Source organism: Alosa alosa, chromosome 5, assembly GCF_017589495.1.
Source record: "Alosa alosa isolate M-15738 ecotype Scorff River chromosome 5, AALO_Geno_1.1, whole genome shotgun sequence".
NCBI lineage: Eukaryota > Metazoa > Chordata > Actinopteri > Clupeiformes > Clupeidae > Alosa > Alosa alosa.
Genome location: NC_063193.1, coordinates 17329859 through 17348473, shown reverse-complemented (window position 1 = coordinate 17348473; position 18615 = coordinate 17329859). Strand labels below are relative to the sequence as shown.

Sequence of the window (18615 nt, the reverse complement as noted above, 5' to 3'; positions counted from 1 at the left end):
GAACACCACTAACCACTCGCTGAGTTGCACAGTTTTGAAAACGAACGTTAAGGGTTGTTTTAAGACATGTTTGAGCATGCCTGTAGGCAGCCACTCTGAGTAGTCAAAGGCGATTCAAAATGAGTCAGAAAAGTCGAGACAGGACCAATCGTCAAAATTTCGGTGTCCACCACTCTAGTTCATCCAAAACAAACCAGAAAAGGGACTCAAAGTGCTAAATTTGCTAAGTGCTAAATAATTTTCCTTTAAGATAATGATTATCTTGATAGTATTAGTAGAAGATCTTTGGCCTCTTTCTCTAATAGTGAAATGGCACTCTTTACTTTCTCCTTCATTTCTCACCCATCCAGACTATTCTTAAGATATAGTGCATTTTTGCTGGTTGTGCTGTAAGGTCTTAGCCATGGCTTTCGCTTCAGCTTTCTCCGCTTGTCTGCGAATTTCATCGCGACTTTTGGCGAGCTCAGAGAAAATGTTGCTATCTATTTCCTTGATCTTCTTCTCGTGGTTCTTCTCCAGGTCGGCTCGTAACTCTTCGAGTTTATTCATGTCTTCGTCCTTCTCCTTGACAGCTTCATCACGCAGGTTCCTGAGCTTCCTCTCCAGTGCCAGCTTGATCTTGGATAATTCATTGACCAAAAAAGAGACGTCTTTGTCTTCATTTGCATGCTCCAGTTCCTCCATTCTCTGCTGTAGCAGTCTCATCTCTCTTGCTCTGATCTTTGCTTCTGTCTCCTCAAACATGGCGGTGGTGTAGAAGCTTCCTCCATTTTGTTGAATCATTCTGTTAGTCTTCTCCAGGAGAGATAAGACCTGTTGTTCCCGAGTCTCTTTGTCCTTGTTACAGAAGACATGGTACCGACCACCACAGTCCTCCATGAGCTCCTTTAAAGCAGCTGGGCTTTTTTCAATGTATGTCTTCATGGCAATGCCCTCTTCCTTCAGTTCCTCTCCTTTGGTGAATCCTACCATTATGTATGCTTTCGAATACTCACCAAAGATCTCCTGGATTATCTTCACCGTGTCTCTCTCCTCTTGGGTGAAGCGTCCAACAGAGATCAGAAGCAGGAACACATGGGGTCCTGGTGAGGACATGGTGATGCATTTTCCAATCTCCTCCCGTATATTCTCATGTGTGACTGCTGTATCAAACAGACCTGGGGTGTCAATGACCTGCATCATTTTTTAACCAACTACTGCTGACCTCTTACATTTTCTTGTGACAGACCCCATTAAAGCAGAGGATAAGAATTCCTTCTTTCCGAGGATGGTGTTTCCTGTTGGACTCTTTCCAACTCCAGTCTTCCCAATCAGGACCAGCCTCACACAGTCCACTAGAGTAAAGACAAATACCGAGTTTAAAAAAAAAAAAAAACAAATATTCTATTTTTATCCTCAGACAGGAGAATGAAGAAGTTTTGAATGTAATATTACCTGTTTGCTTTTTCTCCCTTTCAAGCCCTAGAGAGAAAGAAAGAGAGAAATATATATACTGTATATATATATATATATATATATAATTCGATAAATATATTCGAAAACCTAAAAAGGTGTCCTTTCTTTGCCCTGCTGCAGGCCTGAGATAGAAAACATTATTTTTTTCCTCTATTTGTCTCTCTATTTTGGACAAAAGGTGTTGAACTTGCTTGCTTGGAAACCATCTGTTTCTGTAACTGTAACAGTAACTGTAACAGTAACTGTTAAAAACAGCACTCACCGACGCACTTATTCTCACTGTACTCTAATGTTCTTTTAAACTGTCCTAAAATTGTGAGAATTGTTCTAAAACTTACTGTTTACCATGTTGTTAGTCGCTTTGGTTAAAAAGCGTCAGCCAAATGTAATGTAATGTAATGTAATGTAACTCCTTTTGGCTAACCTGAGAACCAAACTGGTCTGGGGTGTCAATGACGACCACATCTGTGCCACCGATCACTCCTCGGGCAATTTGTGGTTTCAGAGTTACGGGTTCAGGGGAGGAGGGTGGTGCTCCCACACGAGCTCTTCCCCACACCACTCTTCCCCAGGAGCACAAGGTTCAGTCCCTCACCAGCGCTAGACACTGTTGAGGTAAAATCACATTGAGAGATTTCAAACGTCACTAATCTGGCTGCTTTGCCCAAATGAATGGGTCAAACAGGGATATTCCTATTTAAGATCAAATCATGAGTTAATCCTTTCCTTATAATGGAGGTTAATAGGGACTGTGTTTATAGCTGTTATCTGCAATGTTTCATTTATGCAAAACAAACATGTTTTAATGGTAAAACCATAGCCTATATAATTGCAAAACCCTATATAAACTTCTAAGTCCATAGTTCATTATTTAGAATGATAATAATACATTGTGTATAAGAAACTGAGATGTGAATATCTCGAGAACTGTAGGGACAATACAATAAATTAATATATATGTATATTAATGACTGCACACTATGCATGAACACACACACACCACACACACACACACACACACACACACACACACACATAAACACACACACACACATAAATGCACACATACACACACACACACACACACAAACACACATAAACACAAACATGTATACGCAAGCATGCACAAACAAACCCACATGCATGCACACACACACACACACACACAAACACTCACACACACAAACACACACATGCAGGCAAGCAGGTACACACACACGCACAAGCACACATATACTGTACACAAAAGCAAACACACACACACACACATGCACATACTCATTTACATACACAAAAGTTGGGGGATGGAGTAGGAGACAAATTGACAAGCAAGATTTATTTTTGCGGAGAGAATGTGCAGGACTGAGCATCAATCATATTTTGTACCGCTTTACGGTACATCTAGGTATAAAGTATTACAGAGAGATATGAAACGAAAACGAAACGAAACATCTTGCCACTTCTAGTTGGAGATTTGTCTCTCTTATTTGCCAGAAATGACATCTGCATGGCACCTTGAATGAGGCATGAAAGATGAGGTCTAGCAAGCATGCCTGAGGCACAGGGTGGAACAAGCAGAATGCCGATGGAGGTAGTGCATGGGCGTAGATTTAGGGTGGGACGCTAAGGACTAGTCCTAATCAAAATTTTAAGATGACAAAATTGTCCCCACCAATATTTTAGCGAACTTATTTGTACTGCTGATCATTCCGACAGCCAGCACCGACAATACAAGAAACATCAGGGTTATCTGACACGCAGGCTACATCGCATGGAGAATGCCAATGCACAGGCTACTTTGCAGTGGCAGTCACGGTGCAGCAGGTGTGTCAACGACAACGGTAAGTCACCAGGGCTGTTCGCCAATATTTACCCCATAAAAGGCCAAAAGTAAAAAAACATTTTGATATTGAATTTGACTGACAGAGCTTTTTCAACCGGCAGCCGTGGCCTAGGCTACTGGTTACGCCGGACTTGTAACCAGGAGGGTTGCCGATTCGAACCCCCCCCCCTCATTGCTACCCAAGCTGCTGTTGTTGCAGGTAAGCTCACTCGCGCGGATTAGTGTGTGTGCTTCACCTCACTGTGTGCTGAGTGTTTCACTAATTCAATGGATTGGGATAAATGCAGAGATTAAAATATACTTATACTTACAATTAACCACATTATAATCAATAGGCCAAAATCATAATTGTGTATCTGTGCCGAATTTCGTAATTCAAGTCCAGTGTAGAACTGAATAAGAAAATCATAAGGCTGTATATCTTGAACTTCCAGTATGTGAGAAACTTGACTTGCCTTAATATCTCCAACCTCAAGTATGCAGATAATAAGGAAATATAATTGTTATTTAATTAAACAAGGTGAACTTCTCCCCACTGTGCAATGCAGAAAAGGATGCTACAAGGAAGGGAATTCAAACACACTCAACACCTTACCATCTATTGGATGTCATTGTGGTTCATTGAGATATCTGACATTTTTCTGTTAATTGGCTTGGATACAAAAGGACATTGTTGCCTTTATGGTGTGTCCTTATGTGAACTTGCACAGGTAACCCACTATCTTACTTCGTGCGACTTCACACCAGTGGTTCAGGGCAGCCGTGGCCTACTGGTTAGCCGCCGGACTTAGACCGGAGGGTTGCCGGTTCAAACCCATCATCAGTAGGCACGGCTGAAGTGCCCTTGAGCAAAGGCACCCAACCCCTCACTGCTCCCTGGAGCTGCTGTTGTTGCAGGCAGCTTACTGCGCCCGGGATTAGTGGGCTTACCTCACTGTGTGCTGAGTGTGTTTCACTAATTCACAGATTGGGATAAATGCAGAGATTAAAATATACTTATACTTACAATTAACCACATTATAATCAATAGGCCAAAAATCATAATTGTGTATATCTGTGCGAATTTAGTAATTCAAGTCCAGTGTAGAACTGAATAAGAAAATCATAAGGCTGTATATCTTGAACTTCCAGTATGTGAGAAACTTGACTTGCCTTAATATCTCCAACCTCAAGTATGCAGATAATAAGGAAATATAATTGTTATTTAATTAAACAAGGTGAACTTCTCCCCACTGTGCAATGCAGAAAAGGATGCTACAAAGGAAGGAATTCAAAACACACTCAACACCTTACCATCTATTGATGTCATTGTGGTTCATTGAGATATCTGACATTTTTTCTGTTAATTGCTTTTGGATACAAAAGGACATTGTTGCCTTTGTCGGTGTCCTTATGTGAACTTGCACAGGTAACCTTGCTCATCTTTACTTATGCACGACTTCACACCAGTGGTTCAGGGCAGCCGTGGCCTACTGGTTAGCCGCCGACTTGTGACCGGAGGGTTGCCGGTTCAAACCCCGATCAGTAGGCACGGCTGAAGTGCCCTTGAGCAAGGCACCTAACCCCTCACTGCTCCCTGAGCCGCTGTTGTTGCAGGCAGCTTACCGCGCCGCGGATTAGTGGGTACCTCACTGTGTGCTGCTGGTGTTTCACTAATTCACAGATTGGGATAAATGCAGAGACCAAATTTCCCTCACGGGATCAAAGGGGTATTTATACTTATACCAGAGCTGATGCTTAAGCAAAGGTCGGCCACTGAAAAGCTGTGAATGTCGCTGAACACAGCTGTTCTCACATTAGCTGATTAAGCATAAACATTAACCATTGTTGCCTAATTACCAATTATTCATCAAGTAGTAACTTTTTTTTTAGTGTTTTTCACATAGTATTTTGCAGTATTTTTTAAAATACAAAAATACACACCAAAAAGTATTTTGATACAAAATACAGAGCCATTTCCTTCAACCCAATAAAATAAAAATTACAAAATACTATTTTGTATTTGAAATACATATTACATGTTTCAGAAATCTTCTGAAAGTTTTGTCTAAGTTTTGGGTTGCAATATACAGGTAGTGGGCTCTCTGTTAATTTTAATGAGTAGGCCTAAGCCTAAAGTTACAGCATATCTATCACAATTGACCAGACTTTGACCTTTGGTCTGCTTTTAACAAAATTCTGGCTATGATTGTTCCTTGTATTACATCATGAGCCATCACTGTGCCTATTGCATTCTACTGTTGTTAGCCTTAAGCCTAGCTCAGTCATTATGTTATACCACATCACCCTCCATTAGAAGTGCAATGAGCTGCATTGAGCATAATAAACTGCATTTAGAATTCCAAATTCATATTTCTAGATATTTTGGTGAAAGTAACTCAAAAGTAATACAATAGTAGTGTAATGCCTTACAATTCAGATACATATTATAATGTAACAAATTATTTTGAAATGACAGTAATGAGTAATACATAATACGATTTTGAAGTAACTTGCCCAACACTGATGACAACCATCACTTTCTATGTGTGTGTGTGTGTGTGTGTGTGCGCGTGTGTGTGTGTGTGTGTGTGTGGAGGGTCAATCAAATTCTATGATTGCCACTGATGTGAATGATCTCACAAATCACACAAACCAAATAAAGTTTTAAAAATGCTAAAAGTATCGAAATTGAGATTCTTCACTTAGTATTGGTATTGAAACACTAATGTTGGTATTGTGACAACAGGAGTTGGGGATGTGTCCCCACCAAAGCTGAGACCAAACCTACGCCCTTGAGGTAGTGTACCAATCGTTTTGTTCTGAAGAGGCACACATGAGATATTTCCTTTGTTGTTTGAGTTTACTGACAACACCTATAGCCTGAAGATTCCAGACCCAAATCTGAGAGATTAAAGGTCTGTCCATGAATAATGTGAATGAATAATGCCCCAACTCGAGGGGCGGCACCAAGCATGCATTTGAAGGTGTAAGGTGAAATAGCTTCTAGCAATACAGCTGAAAACTACTTGCATGCAATACTGACATATGATTAAAAACATCTCCAACAAGAGACTTGATTACCTTGACACCTTTAGAGGGCAATGCTTAAACCTGGTTTCAGAGATAAAAACTATCTTGGACCTTTATTCATGGAAAATCACCTTATTTGTGAAGTCAAACAACACTCAGAGTTTTGAAACATTGGGGTTTCAGTACTTAAGTATGGTGTATGCAGTAACTTACTGTTTTGTGATTTTGATGGCCTTTTCCCTTTGACAAAATACTCTGCAGCACAAAAAGGCGAAAGTTTTAAAAAGATCACATAAGTGCAAATACAACATAATATAGGGCCAGTGTGAGACTCTGTAAAACAAGTTTGAAATGACAAATCCACCTTCAAAATATTATTACAATGTCTACATGTAATGTGGGTAAGTTAACTCAAAGTAAGTGGTAAACCTCCTGGGCAATACCATGGAAAATTACATTTTTTGTAACACCCATAACGCCAATAAAATCTGAAGGTATGATATGATGTGAATGATTACATGAAATTTGAGCATTTGCTATTTTTGGCTGAAGAATGTAAATGAGAAAAAATGCACAAAAAATGAATGTTACATTCAAGAGCCCTCTGGCATTGTTTTTTTTAGAAGAATGAAGCCATTAAGCTCTTTTATTATGAGGTTTAACACTTCCTCTGAGTTACCTTACCCAGGTTTGTCACTAAACTACATACTTGAAATACACCCCTTGAGACCCGAAACACATATACTACTACTACTACTACTACTACTACTACTACTGCTTATAACAATAATATTTATGACCGCAAGTTTACTCAGGTTTAGTCAGATTATTATTATTTTTTTTCAAGATGTCCAAATTTCGGCCAAGGATTCCCGGGACACTGAAAGACCGGGTACATTTAAACTTGGTGGGCATGTAACCCCACATGGATAGCATGGAACCATCGTTTTTGTTTTGATCTGTAGCCCCCCCGCTGGACTGGACCCCTCCGAAAGGAGGGTAGGGCAGGCACAGTTTTCTGTGAATATCTCGAGAACCGTAGGGTTTAGGAGGACCATTTTTTTGGTATGTTGATCTCAAGGGGCCATGTCAACCCATTCCATAACCACTCATTTCATGTATAGCGCCACCTAGTTAAAAATTAAAAAGCAAAAAATGAGGTGTTTTCATCACAATATCTCTGGCTGACATGGTCAAAACTGCACGAAATTGAAAGTGTAGGATCATTATGACACCCTCCAAATGCATGCCAAGTTTTGTGAACTTTTGTTCATGGGGGGCCTTACAATAAAATAATTTATGTGTACATTTAGTGACCGTACACCAACAGTTTTCTGTGAATATCTTGAGAACCGTAGGGCCTAGGATGACCAATTTTTTCCGTATGTTTGCCTCCAGGGGTCATGTTAACCCATTCCATATGCACACATGTGCATAAACAGATACACACGCACACACATTCACAGTAATCATACGTATGACACATACTCACACAGTAGACATATGTACGCATGCATGCACATGCACAAACACAGGCACATACGCAGGCACACACACACACAGTTAGACAGTTAGAATCATATAGGCCTTGAATTTCCCCTGGGGATCAATAAAGTATCTATCTATCTCTATCTATCTTTCAGTGTGATTTATTTTTGTGGAAAAAATGTGCTGGACTGGGCAGCGGTCATATTTTCTAGTTGTTGATCAGGTGATGTTGAGTAAAGAAAAGCTTGCACTAAGATGCGGTGACAAGCTGACATTATGTTTGTGCATATTAGTCCATTTTATTGTATATTCTATAATTTATTTTGAGTGTAAAATGTCCAAATATATGCAATGGGATGCTTTCATGCATTTAATAATCTACATTTGTAAATAGAACACATTTGCAACATCAGACATTTTGAAATGAAAAATGTAGAGCTTTCATCCATCTTGAAATATTTCAGCATTTCAGACATGCATTCTAGTGCTTGCTGCAGTGCTGATTTTCCATATTTTTTCTCAGGATGCTTGTAGATCAACTTGAAAATGAACTTTTAGGCTACTGTCACACCATATTAGGGCAGTCTGAAGTAACAATGGTATTGGTAGCCTATACCAATTAGTTTGGCTAACACACTAGACTATTAAAGGGAAACTTACTGCTGTGATGGAAAGCAGACATTATAAGGCACTGTATTTGTGCAAGGAGAAGTGTTCTGTCATAACTCCCACCATCTAGGATTCATCGTCCACCACCATCAACCCTTAGTGTGCCAACCACCCCAAGAGAGATGCAAATGGTTTGTGCAAAGCCAGTGCTTCAGAAAAAAACACATATCACATAGGTTATCATTAACAAAAAATGAATAAATAAAAAGGCACAAAGAAAGAATGCACACAGGTGAACACAACAGCAAGTTCCCACCTTCAGAGTGAATGTATACTGTAGATTCAGAGTAGTGGTTGCTTTGCAGTTTAATTGTGTATTACGTAACTGTGTGCTCTTGGCTTTGTGTGTCTTAAACCCTGAAGGTGTGCAGGTAAGTTTCAAGTTTATTTGTCACATATTTAATTATACAGGTACAGTATAACCAGTAGTTAAATGCTTAAGTACCTGTCCAGTTGTGCACAGTTACCACTAAGTCCCCTGTGTTTCCAACTGTTAGTTCAATCAAATTTTAACTGATTGACCTTTCCTCTCTTTAACCTCTTTTATTTTGTACCGACAGTACTCATGACCTCGAGAAAGAGAGGTGTGAAAAATCGCTGGAATTCTCCTTCAAACAGACTCTCTTTTATTGCTGTGTTATTCGTCTGAATTTTTGTGTGGCAGCAAAGTAAAAACCACACCCCACGACCACAGTGATGACAGTAATTGAAATTGAGAAATTCTGTCATTCCAGATGTCTTTGAGTAATTATCTGGGATCACAGACACAAAGCAGCCATCATCTGTGTAGTCAACTGTATTTGAGTTTGTTTTAATATGTTGACTATTCTCAGAGAGACAATGAATGTCACAGGGTAAGCTTGGCAAGGCAATTTTATTTGTCAATTTAGGTAAGGTATTTATCAAGGTATTTATCAAGGTGTGTTATTTGTGTTGTGTTGTAGTTTGTTTAATCAAAGTCCAAAGACAGTCCAAAGTAATCTGGGCTATTTGAAGTGGCAGTTTAGTATGTTGTCGTTTTGAATAGCCACTGCATACCCGTGTTGGCGTGTTGTTGCAAAATTCACAGAATCATTTTAGGCAAGCAAACTGCATACAGAGGCCGTCTTTATTGTTGAGGTCAGACATGATAATCATCCAAACATCTTGCACTCGCTTGAGTTTCAGGGGTAGATCTACTAACACTTTTGCGCCCACCTTAGACGTAATTTCATCGCAGTGTGCGCGTAAAATCATGGCATGGTATGTACAAACAGCCCGCACTTTGGGACTGCGTGTAGCAGGAGCTGAGAATGGCAATTTGCGCTTTTCCGTGTCATACATATGCATTCATAGGAAGGTCAAGGGGAAAGTGGGAGTTTCCCATAAAAAGATGGGAGGAGAAGCATAAAGTAAGTAAGTGTAAATACTCTTTTGATCCCGTGAGGGAAATTTAGTCTCTGCATTTATCCCAATACGTGAATTAGTGAAACACACTTAGCACACAGTGAACAGAAGCACACACTAATCCCGGCATTAGGTGCCTTGCTCAAGAGCACTTCAGCCATGCCTACTGGTCGGGGTTCGAACTGGCAACCCTCCGGTTACAAGTCCAAAGCGCTAACCAGTAGGCCACGGCTGCCCAAAAATAGAGTGCGTAGTCGGCAGGATTAAAGTGCGTCTAATTATGTATTTCCCTGTACAGTATGTATGAAAACTCCCTGTGAAAGCTCACCTGTTTTGCGGTGAAAATTCTCCACCTCATAAATGCAGGTGTAAGACTCCTCACAATATTACAAACCTTGGCAACAGGATCATTTCATACAGCCATAGCATTAGCTATCAATACCTACATTTCCAATGCTGAAATAACAATCATCAAGATAGATAGATAGGCCCCAGTTGTGGCGCAACTGGCTGGGGCACCTGCACCGTGACCCGGGTTCGATTCCCGCCCTGTGGTCCTTTCCGGATCCCACCCCTGCTTTCTCTCCCATTCGCCTCCTGTCACTATCTACTGTCCTATCATTAAAGGCATAAAAAGCCCAAAAAATATATTTAAAAAAAAAAAGATAGATAGATAGATACTTTATTGAGTAAGGGGAAAATCAAGGTCTCAGAAGCATACAGACATCACACACAACATGCACTTACAGTAGAAAAAGTAATATACATATAAATATATTATACAATATACTATATATATTACAATATATATATAATATACTATAAAAAACTAAATCAAATATCAAATATCAACATAGTGTGCTTAAGGATGCTTAAGGATGATCAAGCATGACAGGGCAGGGACTGAGCCTGTAATTCAGAGAGCAGCTGAGGATGATTGCTTCCTTGTTGTCCCTGTCAAGGGTGCCATGGTCGTTGACCCCTCAACAGACACAAGCAAGATGCAATATATCAGATGAAGGGGTGGGGATAGTAATATGGACATATAAGAGAATAATGTATAATGTAGACAAGATAATATAACAAAACTATGTCAGTGCAAGAATAGGTTGAGGTAAAAGGGTTACAGCCATTGGTCAAGTATTGAGTATAAGGCAATTAAGCATCAAGTACGGCCACAGTCCAGGAGGGAGGGAGGGGTTTTGCAAATGTGCTAATATAGCATGTAAACAGACTATGCAGAGAAGTCTATCTCTCCTCTACTCTTAAGTGAAGCATTGAACAGTTCAATGGCCCTGGGGACAAATTACTTCCTCAGCCTTTCAGTTGTGCATGGCAGTGAGCGAAGTCTCCAGCTGATCAGGCTCTTCTGCTTTACAATAGTGCTATGGAGTGGATGACATTGATTGTACCCACATACCAACTGCCCCCCCTTCAATGCACATGTACAGAAATAGAAAACATACTGTTGTGACCTCAACAACAATTAAAGTAATGTCCATTCCAAGATGCTTCTCAACACCGGGCACAACTCCAGCGCTTTATTGAACAGAGTCGTTGCAGAGTCGTAACATACAATACGTTTTTCATCACCTCAAAACTACCCCCACGACACCCCCATACGTCATAACTCACTCTTGCTCTCACACCACACGCACACTCAGGCAATTCAAAAACAGTATACCTCACATAAAACCCCCCACATTATGACATCCCTCCCCCCATAGTTCAAAATAAGTCCCTTTTTCTTTCTTAGTTTTTTTTCCCTAGGTACACTTAATTTTCCTGGCAAACGAAATAACAACTTCAGTAAGCTAACCAGAACTAACTGAGAGTGAAGGGTAGACTGCCCTCACTCCCGCGGGCCTCCCGCTCCAAACTACAAATCTAAACGAACAGGTGCATTGCGGACTCTTGTCGACCGCCAGGGGACAACATTAGACCCAGCTTTAGCGGGCTCCCCCGTATCGGGATGTGGGATGTCCTCACCGTCTGGCTGACCTGCAGTGGTGCCCTCCGGAGTAGGGGGCTCTAGCGGGAGGATGCTCTGCTGCTCATTACCTGGATCCCACTCCTCCTCGGCTAATGGAGAGGTGCGTCGGCACAGTAGGTGGTCCACATGACGACGCCACACATTGCCAGCTACCTCAACTCTGTAAGAGAGCGGCCCTGTCTTGCCGATCACCATGCCAGGCAGCCACTTCTCCCTTCCCAAGAAGTCTCTTACCCACACTGTTGTTCTGAGTGGCAACTCCCGACTGACTGGGTGTCTTTTTGAGTTGGCTACCATTCTCTCTTGACTACGGAGGACTTTCGGTTGCATGTCTGTCAGGCCACAACAGATCCCACCTGGTGCGCACACGCCGACCAAACATCATTTCTGCAGGGGAGAGACCAGTGGTGGCGTGTGGGATGAAACGGTATGCTGCCAGGAATCTTGCTAACCTTTCTCTCAGTGTTCCACCTGTTATCTTCTTAAGTGATTTCTTCAGTGACTGCACTGCCCTCTCCACCAGTCCATTTGAAGACAGGTGGTAGGGGGCGGAGGTGAGGTGACGAACACCATTCATCTTCAAAAAACCCTTAAATTCAGAGCTGGTCAGAGCTGGTGGAAGACAGTGGCATTATCGGACACTATGGTATATGGAAGGCCATGTGCACTGAAAACCTCTCTGAGGTGCTCCACTGTTGCAGCTGATGTGGCTGACTTCACTTCCAACCACTTCGAATGAGCATCCATAAGCACCAAAAACATTTCTCATAGGAACGGGCCAGCATAGTCAATGTGCAGGCGTGTACAGGGCTTCCCAGGCCACTCTCAAGGGCACACAGACGCTGCTGGAGGGGCGTTCCTGATTTGCTGGCAGGCTGTGAGGATTTCACTTGGTCTTCTAGTGCTGCATCCAGTCCAAGCCACCACATGTAAGCCTGCACTACAGCTTTCATCCTTGATGCCCCTGGGTGCGCCTCATGCAGCTCCTCCAGCAGAGCCTGCCGTCCTTGTGGTGGGATGATGACGCAAAGCCCCCATAAAAGGACTTCGTTCTCAATTGTGAGCTCGATCTTCACGCCTCTTGAAATAGGGCTGAATATCTCCAGCAGGGCAAGTTGGTGGCCACCCTCCCATGACGTACTGGCAGACCCGGGCCAGAAGGGAGTCACGTCGGGTCCAATCTTTTAATTGGGTGCTTGTTATGGGTGCTGTCTGAAACTGCTGCATCCGACACACCAGCTCAGGGGGAGTGACGGGATCTAGCACTGTGTGGGGCAGTGGCAATCTGCTTAGACTACCAGGGCCTCTTTTTCCAAATGGGCGTACTTTTTCTCAGCTGGTGCCAGAGCTCGCGATGCAAAACAGACTGGGCGCTCAGTTCCATCTTGGTATCTTTAAGACAATACTGCTGACTGACAATACCGAGGCCAAATGGTGAAGCATCGGCAGCAATCACCAGTGGGAGTGTGGGGTCATAGTGGGCTAGGAGCACCCCTGAAGACAACAAGGCCTCCACAACTTGTCAAATGCATGTTTATGCAATAGTTTTGTGTAGGGGGGGGGAGTCATTCAAAATAAGTTATTTTTTATGTTCTTCACAGAAAATGTGCCAAGGCCAATGAGTCCGAGTTAGGAGAAATAATAAATCTGGACCCGAGTGTAATAATTGTAGGTGCTATGTACCTTAACTGTGTCCTCCTCCTAACTGGGCCTGCTGTGTGTGTGTGTGTGTGTGTGTGTCTGTGCGTCTGCAGGGGTGCCATCACTTGTGTGAAAGTAGTATTGCCAAATTTCTTGCCAAGCCCAATGTGTTGTATTTATATCAGAGACAATTCATTCGGAATGGGTCAAGCAGGAAGCCTACTTATTACCAGTGTAACCTTTCATTGTGAAATGGCACCCCTATGTGGTAATTGTTTGTAATGCATCTGTGCTGGCTTCATTAAAAGCTTCATATTATGGTTTATTTGTTTTATTGAAAATGTGAAAACAAAATAAAATAAAATAAAAAATAAAATAGAATAGAATAGAAAATGAAAATTAAATATTAGGTTCTTCTGCACTTTTTAAAGCATTTCCGTACAGACTTGGAGATGGATGAAAAGAATCTGGCAAAAATGTTTTGTTTCTTGGATTTCTCCTCAGAGCCCTTTTCTGTCTGGGATGTGGAGGTTTGTGCTTTGCTGCCCTGACCTACAATGGAGCAGGAAGTGTTTCAAAATGAAAGCTTGCCAACGTTTATGATAAATAATTCAAAACATAATTAAACTGACTAGAAGTAAAACTCCTTGTCAGAATCTCAACAGGCTACTATCAGAAGCTTTCCTGTTCCACTCTCTTTGCATTTAAGGCCTTTAAAGACATTTTTTTTCCAAGTCAAGGCCTTGTCCATGTTAGAGAACACCTATTATATCAATACTCTGCTTTGTCTATTACTTATTGACAAAACAATAATATAAGCTGAATAAATTAATGAAAATCATCAGTCACCTTGAATAAAGGCATCTGACAAATTAATGTATGTAGATCCATTGTTATTTTTGTAACTATGTCCAACTGTAGCTGTAGATGAAGGATCCTCCTGCAAATGACCCTCTTGTGGATTTATTGCTGATGTGTTTGTGTCCTGTATCAGCACCATTGGGGACACAGCATTTTTCTTAGAGAGGCGCTGCAATGTAAAAGAACCATTTTACATCACAATGCATTCAAAATACCGCATATTATATGCAGCAGTGGTTTTGTCTTACTTGGTGACCCATGTAAACTCAAGTTTTTGGGACAAGCCCTTGTCAAAGGGTTAATATCTGTTACATTACATTTATAATTTAGTATATTTGCTTTACAACTCTGACTATGTTTACCTTTCCATTGATCCTCCTAGACACATTTGATTTTTTGTTCTTTTTTATGTTCTTTCTCTCTTCTCCAGTGCATGGGTTGATGTCAACCCAGTCAGTATCAGACACCTCAAAAGATCTGTTGGGGCAAGCAGCAACCTTGCTTCTTTGGCCTGCGCTGGGGCTGGGAAGTTCAACCTCACTGGAAGCCATGATCACCATTCCAGCTTCCTCCGGCTTCGTTGCCAACTCGTTGAAATGTATGCTCTGGCATGAGCAAGGAGGCCGCGCCCAAGCTGCTAATATTTCAGAAAGCACTCTCATTGTTTCGCTCACCAGCCGGTCTATCAGCAAGTGCAATTTGGTTGTTTCATCCAGGGCATGAGAGGAACAGATAGAGTCTCCAGAGCAGCTTCCATGTGCTTCCTTTGCCATGCAGGGGTTGGAGCTCGGGGTTCCCTGGATGAAGTCCTCTGGGACACGCACTCTACATGGGCAAGATGGGAACAGCAGCTGATGCAAGAACTTTTTCACAGACTCCTCAGTTAACATGTATGCATCATTTCGTCTCTGCAGTGATGGTAGATCTGTGTCGGAAACGCTTCGGCCAGCCAGCAGGTTGCATCTCTGGCAGGTGTTCTTTTCCAGTAGATGACACACCTGATTGGTAAGGTCAAAGGAAAACTGCCGAAGCCCTCCATTGTTAATGAAATATTCCAACTTTGCCAAAACCTGGCCCATTCCATCAGCTTCAGCTCTCTTTGCTGTAGTAGAGGGTTTCTGTGACATGCACTTTTCCTTCTTCTGTGAAGCAGACCATGCAGTAGCAACTGGTGTACCCACCCCTATCTCAGGCTCAGTTATCCTGGTCAAGGTGGGAGTTATTTCCACAGTAGATGCAAATGGGCGAGAACGTGCTATATCCTCTTCGTAGAGAACAATGTCCTGTGAATGTGAACGCTCCTTCCTGATCACTTCATGAATACGCAGAGTCATAACCTTTCTGACAACATCTTTAGTTTGCGGCTCAGTGTTGTTATGGTCCACCACCATTTTGTCACAATGAGTTTCAGCTGGAAGTACATTCTCACATGAACTTTGTTTATCAAAGTAAACTGTGCTCTTTCTTCCTGCTGTTAAATGAAAATCCTTTGAGGGTTTCTTGGGAGAGGGCCTCTTGGGAGAGGGCCTGACCCTTGGGGAAGTCCTCTCCTTGTGTCCTGCATCTTGTTTGCCATGTCTCTGACCAGTATAACACTCCTCTGACAGCCCTTTCTGTGAACAGCATTGATCGCTTAAGGAAAGTGGAGTTTCAATTGCTGCCCATATTTTTAACTTTAAATCCTTTGCACTTTTCTTTGGTCCTATCTTGTCAGTGGAAGAAGCAATACTGCCTGTACCATTTACTTTTCCCCTCCTGGTGCTAGGAACTTCATTCAGATGGAGCATCACATCGTCAACACATTCAGTGGCTGCAAGACTCATTTCTGTTTCCATGTCTCCAGCAGCTTTTGAGCTTTGTTTGAATGGCTGAGAACCTCCACTTCCCTTTTCATTTCCCATTCCAGTTTCCTTATGCAAGATCAAAAAGTGCTTGACTTTATGCTGTACTTTGCCAAACATGTCGGTGGCAGACAAAGAAATACTCTCTTCACCGATTTCTGACACTGCAACCAGGATGTCAAGAACAGTGCCAACTATGCCTGTTGTGAGACTATCTGTTGTAACGATGTAGGGTAATACAGCACACTTCTTTGGCGATGCTATCTTCTCTGCTTTTAACACATTTGGTTGTTTGGCTGTGCAATCCACAAATGGACACTTGACATGTTGTAGAAGCACATGGAGTACAGTTTTGGTGGCCTTTGTCTTAAAGTCAGCGGTGAGCAGAAGGGGAGGCACCTTCTTCAAAGAGCTGGAGCCAAAGGAAAAGCCAGGATGGAGTGTGCTTTTAGAGGCTTTTGAAGATGCCAGGAGTTTGGTCTTCTTGGCCAGTGCATGTAACAGGATAGTGGTTGCTTCAGGATGCTCGTAATGGAGACAGGAGCTCTCAATGAGAGTCAAAACAGCAATCACCACTTTCTTTGTGATATCTCTTGCCTTTTTGAGGAGCTGTTCTTCCCCAGAAAGGCCACTGGCAGCCAATATCCGTGCATCCAGTCTCTTGGTGAGCACTTTTAAGGTCTCCTCCTCTAGTTGAAGAGCTGGGCCTCTCCCATCAGCACCAGGTCCAGTGGGTGGAGTGCTTAGGGAAATCCTTTCCAGAGTCACAATGAAGGCCTTCTTGACCTCCTGACGAATTTGTCCACGTAATGTGCGGACAAAAGGTAAATTTGAAGGAGACCTACGAAATTAGAATTATGACAAGTTTAATTATTTTGTGTCTATTGTAAATCACACTTAAGTTGTAGTTTTTCAAGAGCCATCAAACTTTTTTTCTTACCCTTTAAATACAGCAGCATCAGATGAGCTCTGAGGCAGCTGAGAATCCTCCAAGTAAGTTGCATCATAGTCCATGATTTGGACAACAACTGGTTTAAACTTCTTAAATGTAGATTTCGACAAATGTGAAATAAAGCCTAAGCATAATTCTACAAAGTCCAGTCTCATCATCTGCTAAGAAGAAACAACATTATGAGAACCAGTCGACACTCAAGCGGTAAAGGAAGAGGCATATTTTTAGTATGTAAGTGCAGATATTATCGCAGAAGAACTGCCGTAAAAACTTACATCCTGCATTCCACTTGTCACAACAGTCCACTGTCTGGAAGAGAAAGACATCAATAAAAAAATCCAGTTTAACAGTTACACCAAAACGAATCAACAGACTTTGTCACAGGAGTACAACATCCTGCAGATAAACAAATTCTGATGCGAACAGCATTGCTGTGTCACAGGAAATACTCCTTTATCTGGCCCTGTAACATAGGGCCTACACAAATATTTATGTTCTGCCCCAAATCTACATGCTTATGATTAAGAAAATATATGGACATACTCATCACTTAATTTCTCTATGACAGCAATGATATCGCAGTGAACAGAGCTACTTCTGTTGATCTTCACTCTTTTGTGTTCTTGACAGGCTGCAGGATGACCTTGGGTAGGGCTTCTTTCAGACATTTTTTTAAAAATCCTTCACAGGAAAGAAGAGGGATACAAAGACATAGGCTACATAAATATTTACGTGGTTGATTGTGTCCCTTGTTCCTTGAATCACTGAATAAGCTACTGTAATGCGCCCTTTTAAATTGCCCCTTGGGAACAAATAAAGTGCTTTGAATTGAATTGAATTAAACATTAAACACAGAAAATATCTAATACAAATTTAGAAATTCTCAACTTAGCCTACCATGGATTGGCCTACACAATCAGAATTAGTCTGAGTTACACACACGGTACATTTGATCATTTTACATTTTTGGAAATGACACCCTAAACTAAATAGGGTGAACTAGCCTACACTAAATATTAGGCTAAAAACACACGGCAGCAGATGGCCACGCATACACCTAATTTTAAGCTTAGCGCGCATAGGCTACGCCTGTAGGCCTACTCATGTTAAAACAAGCTATCTTTTTGTTTTTCCATCAAAGCGGGCTGCGTGAACTCGTGTCTGTGTCATTTACATAGCCATTACCTACTTGTCCGTTTTGTCTACCACACGATTATTTAGGACATACACAATCATACATTCAGTTAAAATTTCGTTATTCTAGTCAACTGAAGGCTATATTCGACCTTACCTTTTACTTTCAACTGAGGTCGTCGAGAAGAGGTTGTAGACTGACAAAAGTAGGCTATGCGTTTAATAATAGCCTATATTAATATACGTGTAAACGAGCCCTCATTATGAGAAACTCACCATTCTACATTACAGTGTTCTACGTGTAATCAATTGTTACGCACGGGCGTTCTGAAATCGTTCG

At 41.7% G+C, this 18615-nt stretch overlaps 2 protein-coding genes across 2 annotated transcripts; both read right to left on the bottom strand.

The window, feature by feature from the left end:
• Positions 1-357: 357 nt before the first annotated feature.
• On the bottom strand, positions 358-12041 carry LOC125294608 (GTPase IMAP family member 9-like). The gene is given in 2 exon segments (XM_048243489.1): positions 358-1334; positions 11843-12041. Coding segments are annotated over 2 exon segments (1176 nt in total).
• Positions 12042-13893: 1852 nt separating this feature from the next.
• Positions 13894-18504, bottom strand: LOC125294607. Its single transcript, XM_048243488.1, has 7 exons — positions 18433-18504; positions 17685-17822; positions 17417-17450; positions 17130-17302; positions 14711-17030; positions 14337-14517; positions 13894-14039 (listed from the first exon to the last, which is right to left on the bottom strand). Exons 2-7 carry the CDS (start codon positions 17807-17809, stop codon positions 13894-13896), a joined length of 2979 nt encoding a protein of 992 aa, XP_048099445.1. The 5' UTR covers positions 17810-17822; positions 18433-18504.
• Positions 18505-18615: the final 111 nt, after the last annotated feature.

Coding starts and splice junctions, on each gene's coding strand:
- LOC125294607 (XM_048243488.1), bottom strand. CDS start 17,809: ATGTCTGAAAGAAGCCCTACCCAAGGTCATCCTGCAGCCTGTCAAGAA. Junction 17,451..17,684: donor ATAGAGAAATTAAGTGATGA/GTATGTCCATAT, acceptor TTTCTCTTCCAG/ACAGTGGACTGTTGTGACAA. Junction 17,303..17,416: donor TGACAAGTGGAATGCAGGAT/GTAAGTTTTTAC, acceptor GTTTCTTCTTAG/CAGATGATGAGACTGGACTT.